General features: G+C 35.5%; 1 protein-coding gene across 1 annotated transcript in view; it reads right to left on the bottom strand.

Annotated features, from left to right (window-relative positions):
• LOC107707365 (bone morphogenetic protein 7-like) overlaps positions 1–9,757 on the bottom strand; it is a 55,989-nt gene that overhangs the window by 5,994 nt on the left and 40,238 nt on the right. The window contains exons 5-6 of the mRNA XM_016511353.1: positions 8,481–8,557; positions 6,825–6,935 (exon numbers count right to left, since the gene is read on the bottom strand). Of these exons, the coding sequence (XP_016366839.1) occupies positions 6,825–6,935; positions 8,481–8,557 (188 nt within the window). The remainder of the gene's footprint in view (positions 1–6,824; positions 6,936–8,480; positions 8,558–9,757) is intronic.

Below are 9,757 nucleotides of genomic sequence, written 5' to 3'. Positions count from 1 at the left end.
TAGGCAGGGATTTGTAAGTCTGGCCGCGTGGGCATACTCGTTCCCAAAGCATTTTCCGACGCAGCCCGAGTTCCTGAAGGGGAACGTCTCCAGGTTACGAATGACCTGGTCTCTAAGTCACCCGCCTGTGACGTCTCGCCCTTCCATTGGACTGATTTTACATGTGATTCAGAGCGTGGTCACACTGAAGGCATTCCCAAAGTGTTTTCCGACGCAGCGTTTCGTTCCCTCGGGGGAACCATGGTTACATTCGGAACCTGGAGACGTTTTTTACTGTAGTATATTTATATTCTTTCTCAGATAAAATTCCTTTTTATAAGTACTGTAATTAGCGTACACTTGCTAATAAATACAATTTTAACATGGATAATAAAGTTTTTTGACTTGGGCCAGTAAGTAACCACCCATAACTCACCCAGAATACTCTAACAACCACCTAGCAATGTGCTGTCAATCACAAAAAAAATACATGTTAGCCATAGCAGCACCTCAAAACACAAAAATCACACACTTTTAGGATTTAATTGGCAGGGGACAGTTCACCTGGCACAAAGTTTTCAAAATTTTTGTAAACTGACTAGAGATTAATAATCAATACATAAAAAATTGTTTCAGAGCCACACTGACCACATGTTTGGTGTGTGTGTGTGTGTGAGTGTGTGTGTGTGTGTGTGTGTCTTTCCTGGACCGATAGAGGTCAAAGATCAGCACTTGAGGTGGAAATAAATACCCACCATTTCACATTCTCATCAGTTTTGAGAGCGAGCAGGAGACCCATGGGTCTGCAGAAGAGGAGGTCATAAAACAACATGACACAGAGAGGAAGTCCAAGTTAGCCGTGCTGAAAGATGACAGTATTTGCGAGACTGCGATGTTAATGGTTTCTGGAAGTTGGCGAGGGGTGGGGGGACAACGTAGAGATTTTCCCTCTTAGTCCCACATTACCACCCCATTAACCTCTGACCCCGTGTTGCCGAGAGCAGAGGAGGGAGCAGAGGTTCAGCGGAGGGCAGAGCGAGGGAGATGAGAGGAGGAAGAAGAGACCTCTTGGGCAGCCTGTGCCCCTGGCCTCAGAAAGAGAAAGTGGGAGTGCGGCTCGTGACCTCGCGCACACACACATGGCCTGAATTTGGATGTCTGCGGGTGGCACGGAGCTAATGCTAATCTGAAACAGCTCCGCTATAAACAGGATGTTGGAGAGTGGACATGAGAGAGGGAGAGAGAGAGAAAGCAGAAAGAAGCCGGTGAGAAGAGCTTGTCTTGATGAAGGTGTTGGATTGGTCTGGGGTGATGTGCCTCTACTTTCCTGTCTGTCTCTGTATTAAATGTTATCACTTTCTCGGTCCAATAACTATGGAAGCCTGTTTCCACCTCAGAGTAAAAAATAAAAAGGCAATTGTAACTTTATGTCTCACAACTGCAGCTTGTTTCTAACTGCAACTTTATTTCATGTGACTTTTATATCCCACAATGTGACTTTATATCTTACAATTGCAACTTTATTTCTCACAGTTGCAACTCAGTATTTTGTAATTGCAATTAATTTTGCCATTATTTCTCATAATTGTGACCTTGTATCTCACAGTATGAATATATGTCACATATGTCACAATTATGACTTTTTCTCACAATTTTATGTGAATCTTATGACTATTCCATACAGTTGTGAAACCTTTTTCGTAATTGTTGCAACTTTATTTTCCATTATTGCATCTATTTCTCACAGTGTGACTTTATATCTGGCAATTGTGATTTACTGTTTTTTTTTTCTTTATTTGTCAGAATTGTGAATATATCTCATAACTGCAACTTACTTTATCGCAATTACAATTATCATAATTGTGGCATTATTTCTCATAACTACAACTTTATATCTCACAGTGTGGATATGCTGTACCTTACGATAATCACTATTTTATAATTACAAATTTTATATCTCATAGTTGTACTAAATTGTGACTATTTCTCATAGTTGTGACTATATCTCATAATTATAACTTTCTATTATTGCAGCTATTTCTCACAATTTGACTTTATTTTTCACAATTATGATTTTGTTTATGCAAATGCAACGTTATTTCTCATAACTGTCAATTTATCTCACGATTGCATGCATATTTCTTGTGCAATTATAATTGTGACTTTATATCTCACAGCATGAATATATTTCACAATAATTACTTTTTTTCTCACAATTACAAATTTTATATCTCACAATTTTACTATTTATTATAAAATTACAACTGTTTCTCATAATTGTGACTTTACATCTCATAATTACAACCTGATGTTTTATTATTGCAGCTTTACACAATGTGACTTTACACCTCGCAATTGCAACTTTGTTTTTTGTAAGTGTGCACTCTAAAAAATGCTGGGTTAAATATAACCCAGCGCTGGGTTAAAAAGGGACAAACCCAGCTATTGGGTTGTTTTGACCCAGCGGTTGGGATGTTTTGAACCTAACCGCTGGGTCAAAACAACCCAATAGCTGGGTTGTCCCTTTTTAACCCAGCATTTTTTAGAGTGTGACTATTTCCTATACGTGTGAATATATCTCACAGTTGCAACTTAATTTCTATTCTAATATTTTTATTATTGTTACTGTTTCTCATTCACTTCATTTTTCACAATTTGACTATATGTGACTGCTTATTTTATACTTCATCTTGCAACCGGTTTTCATAACTCTTTTCACACACACAAAAAAGTAAGTACTTTACTTTTTAAAAATAGTATTCAAAATATTTTACTCTACGTAAATATACATGCATTGTCTTGTTAACTATAATATAGATTTTCAACGTGTTTCACTGTAGTTTTACTTTTTTCCGTTAAAATTTAAAAATAATTCTCCTCAGTAGTTAGCTTTCTTACTAATGCACAGACAGTTCACATGTGCACAATCTGCTGTCGGCACGACTGCTAAAGCCACACTAAAGCACTGCTGGAGCAAGCTTACGGTGACAAGGCCGGATTAGCCGGTCCTCCTGATGCTTCACAAACATGCATTTGTGATTAGCACAGAAAACATCTTGCATGCAAATGGCACACTTGAGTTCTCACTTTCCCCTTAAATTATGTTACGTTTAGAGACTAACCATTATTAGTAGTACATATTTGTTAGTGTTTTAATTTTCTTTAGCATTTGTACACCACCTTTTGCTCAAGTAGAGAGCAAGAAGAAAATGCAAATGGAATGTCTACCAATACTAAATGAATAAGATATTATTAGAGGATTCTGGTTTGATTCTATAAGAGATAGTTGCAAATTATATATGGATAGAAATGCCATTAGCATTCCTTTGGGATTTTTGAGAGATGCTCTGTGTGCGTGTCCTCGCTAATACACACACATGTGGAGGCCGCAGGTCTCAGGTCACCGCTGGGCTATGAGGTGCTTGCTGTACTGAGAGAACAGCCTGTGTTTATTCAAACTTATTTATTGGGCTAGGCCTGCAGTAAAACACTATCAGAGTCTGGAATGATATCCTCACCTCACATGCTCCTACTAAATGCCCCTCTGTGGAAAGAAGAAGGGAATGTACTCTGCCTTCAACTTAAGGCAAGCGAACGAAATAGCAGGAACCAGGTTTGAAAGGCAGTGGAGGAGTCAACCAATCAGTCTCATCCTCTTATTATAAAGAAGTATTTATATTCATTTTCTTAAAGGGACAGTTCACCCATAAATGAAAATTGGCATCATTTACTCAGCCTGAAGTTGTTCCAAACCTGTATGAGTTTCTTTCTTCAGTTGAGCACAAAAGATGACATTTTGAAGAATGTTGGTAACCAAACAATTGTGGTCCCCATTGACTTCCAAAGTATGAAAAAATATATATTATGGAAGTCAATGGCTACTAGCAATTGTTTGGTTACCAACAGTCTTCAAAATATCATCTTTTGTGCTCAACAGAATAAAGAAAATGATACAGGTTTGGAACAACATGAAGGTGAATAAATGATGACAGAATTTTCATTTGGCAGCATGTAATCCCATATTTTGGAATTTTATAACATTGGAACGATTACGTTTTCAAAAATATCTCATTTTAACTGAATTGTTTTGGACAATGTCTTTTAACAGTGTGGAAGACATATATTTAAAAAAAAATAATAATAAATTTAAAAAAAAGACCAAAAGACAAGGATGTTTTATACTCCATGTTGGAAGACCAGGAAAATAAATACACTTTTGTTTCATTGAAAAACTATTTACACAGTAGAAAGCACAAGTATCATATAGAAGTGTGTACATGTGAGCATGTATATGTGTGCATACATATGTTGGTGTTTGTGTAAGAGATATGTTATTTGAGGAAATTTCCTTTCACTCTTTTGCCATACTTAAAACATTATTTGTTGTACATATATATAATTTCGCACATTGTCCATGGTAAACAAAATCCTGGAATTGGCCTGAGATCTTCATATGGTTTCGCTGGGAACAGTGTGAGTCTAAACAAAAGTACTTTACTTACGGTAGACGGTAGTTTTATGTTAGTCAAATTGTAAGAATGACAGTCCGACTCTGTGATGTGCATGATTAAAATCAAAAATTTTAAAATCTGTCACAGCTTGTGTTTCAGTCAGGACCACTTCGTCAAAGTATATTTATTACAATTATATAGCATACAGTTAGTGTTTTTGAAAGATTTTTCTTATGCTCACCAAGACAGCATTAACAACCCCAAATTTGTAAATAAAATCAAGAATCTGTGATTTCTTAAAGGGAACCCCGGGTATTAAGACTTAATATGAAGTAAATGATGTCTCTTATTGAAATATGTAGTAGAAAACCCATGAAAGATTTACATTATTTTTAAAAATCCACATCATTTTATACATATTTTGAACTATGGGGAGCGTCATTATTTCAATGATGTCAAATGGTTTTCGACTACATATTTCAGTAAGAGACATGTGAGACATAAATGTATTTTGTAAATATAAACAAATTTTGATTTTGATGGCTGCAGCACACTAAACAAAAAAGTTGGGACAGAGGTGAAATAAAAGTGAAAAGGTTATAGAATATCCAAAGTAAACTGTTTTGGAGCAGTTCACAGTAAGCAGGTGAATTGGTAATAGCTGAGGGTATCATGTTTGGGTATAAAAGGAGCATCTCAGTCTTTGAAAGTAAAGCTGGATCATGGCTCATCACTTTGTGCTAAATTTCATGAGACAAGTCTCAAACAAATCAAAAATCACATTTCTCAATGCAAAATCTCAAAGAATTTAGGTCTTTCACCAATTACCATACATAATATTGTGAAAAGTTTTAAGGAATCCAGAGAAATCTCAGTCTGTGTAGGGCAAGGCAGGAAATCTCAGTTAAATGTGCATGACCTTTGAGTCCTCAGATGGCATTGCATAAGAAACCTTCATGCTGTAGTGTTAAATATAGCCACATGGGCTCAGGAGTACTTCAGTAAACTGCTGTAACTGAACACAGTCTGCCGCTGCATCAGTAAATGCAACGTGAATCTCTTTTACTCTAGGAGAAAGCTAAACATCAGTTCTATGCAGTGATGCTGCGGGGTTCACTGGGCCAGAGCTCATCTCAGATAGTCAACAAGACAGTGTAAATGTGTGCTGTGCTCAGATGAGTTCACATTTCAACTTGTTTCTAGGAAAAACTGACGTCGAGTTCTCAGTGTGCTAGATCAGTCCAGATCTGTCTCCTATTGAAAATGTATGACCGGTCATGAAAAGGAGAATCAGACAACGACAATCACAGACTGCTGAGTATCTGAAGTCTTGTATCAAGAGAGATTGGACAAAGATTTTGATTGCAAAACTTTAACAGTTAGTATCCTCAACCCAAGCAATTAAACACTGTAAATAAAAGGAAAGTTGATGTGACAAAGTGTTAAATTTGCCTCTGTCCCAACTTTTTTGGAGTGTGTTGCAGCCATCAAAATCAAAATGTGTTTATATTTACAAAATAAAAAAAGTTGGTCAGTGAAAACATTGGATTTTTTTTTTCTTTGTACTTTAGTCAATTAAATAAAGGTTGAAGAGAATGAACAAATAACAAATTCTTGATTTTCTGGCATTTCACAAAACGTCCCAACTTTTCTGGAATTGGGGTTGTATTAGATTGAAAAAAACGTAGTATTGTAAAATATTATTTCAATTTAAAATAACTATTTTCTAAGTGAATATATTGTAAAATGTCATTTGGTGATGCAAAGCTGAATTTTCAGTCACATGATCCTTCAGAAATAATTCTAATATGCTGATTTGCTGCTCAAGAAATATTTCTTATTATCAGTGTTGAAAACAGTTGAGCTGCTTAATATTGTTGTGGAAACTGTGAGACATTTTTCAGGATTCTTTGATGAATGCAAAGTTCAAACAGCATTTGAGTTTGATTTTTTTTTTTTTATATTATAAATGCCTTTACTGTCACTTTTGATCAATTTAATGAATCCTTGCTAAATAAAAGTATTAATTTTTTTGATTTGACAAGTTATGTGATTTTTGATTAAACTGATATTGCTGTTGCAAGAAATGTGTGACTTTTATAATGTATAGGTGTTAATACACATTATATAATTCATTATAAATGCCTTTATTGTCACTTTTGATTAATTAATAATGCACCTTGCTAAATAAAAGTATTAATTGATTTCCCAAAATAAAATAAAATATATTTAAAAAATAAAATAAACGATAGAACCCAAATAATTGAATGGTAGTGTATATTTGATTAAAAGAAAGCAAGATACAGCTTTAGAAATATGGTATTTATGATTGGCAGCTGTGGTAAAAAGTACATTTTGGAGCCAGGTTAGATGTGTAGATGGTGAAGGTCTTACCAATGTCTGTACGATGGCATGGTTTGTGGCGTTCATGTAGGAATTGAGAGGAAAGGCACATTCTCCCATACAGTAATATGCAGCGTATCCTTCAGGAGCTATAATCCAATCCTGAAAGATGGACAGAGCACAAATCTGTTAACACGACATCCACCTTCAGTCATAAAGCCTGAGCTAGATCTTTCCCAACCAGATGGTCTTCATTTTTGTAAAGCATTCTGTACGTCAGATCACTCCAATTGTGAACCAAAATATCACAATAATGCGTAATCGTATTCCGCACTCGTGTTAAAGTATGTGTAAAATGTTATGATTCAAAAGGGAATTTGGGGGGAATATAAACCCACATGCTAGAGCCAGGGTCTCTGAGTCCTCGCCAGCTGCTCTGAGTGAGTGTTTAAGTGCCATGATCCAGCAGGAGAGACAGATATGCTACAGGTGGCAAGACTATCTGTGTGTAAACAGAAACGAGGCTCTCCTATCTCTGCTTGCCTGCTGGTGCTCGTGATCTTGAGGTAATGCAGCCTAATGGAGCGACTGACTTGAGCTACGCAGACTCATAAAATGGTCTGAGCCATAAACACAGTGAGGGATAAAGTGGAATGTCGTGTGAGAAGGAAAAAGAACAGAGCTGAGAGAGGAAACCTAGTGAAAAAAATCAGGTTAAACCCATCAAGCTGGTTTTTGGAATATTTTAGCTGGTTTGTTGCTGGTTCTAGGCTGGTGGTCTATCTTATCCTAAGCAGGGGTGCGTTTCCCAAAAGCATTGCTAGCCAACTGTGGTCACAAGTTCCGTTGTTACCAACATAGTTCAACGATTTGGTGTTTCCCGAAACCATAGTTCAAACGAACACTCGCAAACAGCATCTCAAACTTAGCGTGGTTGGAACTACCACTCTCGATCTGTGGTTAGAAGCATAGTTTCTTGTTAGTAAGACATATGGACTTAAATAAATTATGCTCTTGGGCACAATAAGCAAGCTAATATGCAGTACAATCTATCTCTTCCATTCTATTTAAATATATATACATTTTAATCGATACATTTGAACGCGTCCTCAATAAACGCCGTTTTCGAAGAGTGCACATGTGCATAACAGTAAATACAGTAAATACATTACAGTATTACACAAGAATTCTATTTCAATTAAATGCGTTAATGGTTCTTTAAACTTATCTGTTCATCAAAGAATCATGAAAAATAAAATGTATAATGGTTTCCCAAAAAATATTAAGCAGCACAACTGTTTTCAAAATTGATCATAATAAATGTTTCTTGAGCAGTGAATCAGCATATTAGAATGATTTCTGAAGGATCGACACTGAAGACTGGAGTAATGATGCTGAATATTCAGCTTTATCATCACAGAAATAAATGATATTTTAAAATATATTACAATAGAAAAGTTATTTTAAATTCTAATAATATTTCACAATATTACTGTTTTTACTGTATTTTTTCAACATCAAATAAATGTAGCCTTTGTAAGCAGAAGAGACTTTTTTTTCAAAAACATGAACAAATATTACCGACCCCAACATTTTTGAATGGTAGTCTATATGTTTGCCCTTTGAATGATTTTCTGACAATTACAAATGGCAATTACAAAAAAAGAGGGTCTGAAGAGAGAAATGAAGGGGTGAGGAATAACACACCTGCCATCCAAGGTCTCGAAAACTAACATACAACTCATGTTTCTTACAGGCCTGCTTCTGATCCGCACTGCTGTTCTCTGAAAACAAAGAGAGAGAGAGGATTACTGAAGAGTAAAGAAACCTTTTACAGAATTTTATAATGTATTTTAATAATGATAATATTATCAAATAAAACTCAATTAAATCAAAAGTTTGCATGATTAGGTCTATGTCTGTTAGTCAAACAGCTGAAAGTATTTCAAATATGGACACTGTCTGAGTTAAAATGTGTGAAGGGGTGCTGAAGCTAACGTTAAACTGTGAGAGACATGGAGAAATATGAGGTATAGGTCACTGAAGTCGTCTGGAATACTTATAACCCTCATACCTATGCAGAACATCGACCCAGATTCATTTAATATCCATTTAACACTGTAATGCTAACTGATAACCTGCAGAGAATCACACAGTAATAGGAAACACATGAACACACACACAATTCAGCTCTGCTTCTCCTTTGTCTTAAAGGGATAGTTCAGCTTAAAATGAAAATTCATATGTGACCCTGGACCACAAAACCAGTCATAAGGGCATATAAAAGCTGAATAAATAAGCTTTCCATTGATGTATGGTTTGTTAGGATAGGACAATATTTGGCTATCGAGATACAACTATTTGAAAATATGGAAACTGAGGGTGCAAAAAAAAACAAAATATTGAGAAAATCGCCTTTAAAGTTGTCCAAATGAAGTTCTTAGCAATGCATATTACTAATCAAAAATTAAGTTTTAATATATTTACAGTAGGAAATTTACAAAATATCTTCATGGAACATGATCTTTACTTAATATCCTAATGATTTTTGGCATAAAAGAAAAATCTATAATTTTGACCCATACAATGTGTTTTTGGCTATTGCTACAAATATCCCCCAGCGACTTAAGACTGGTTTTGTGGTCCAGGGTCACATATCATGTTGAAACCAAACCTGCACGCTGTTATTTTTGACAAGTTTCTCATAAAAAGCTTTCATAAGGCTTCAGAAGACTGTTTAATTGTCTTTTTTGGAGCGTGAGCTGTGAAGATTATTAAAAATTTCAGATTCTGTGTTTTAATTCCATGGAAAATTTGTCAGCACACAGGTTTAAAATGACATGAGGGGGAGTAAACGCTGACAGAATTTACGTTTTTGGGTGGACCATCCTTACCTTTTTGGTTAGTGAATAAATAATTTATTGATAAAATAGTCTGTTGACAGCCCTTGTGAAAAAGAAGCACACACAGCATATTTTAACTAA

This window comes from Sinocyclocheilus rhinocerous, unplaced genomic scaffold, assembly GCF_001515625.1.
Source record: "Sinocyclocheilus rhinocerous isolate Xijiao unplaced genomic scaffold, SAMN03320098_v1.1 scaffold625, whole genome shotgun sequence".
Lineage (NCBI taxonomy): Eukaryota > Metazoa > Chordata > Actinopteri > Cypriniformes > Cyprinidae > Sinocyclocheilus > Sinocyclocheilus rhinocerous.
The sequence above is the reverse complement of the archived record's forward strand: the minus strand, read 5'-3'. Positions and strand labels throughout refer to the sequence as shown.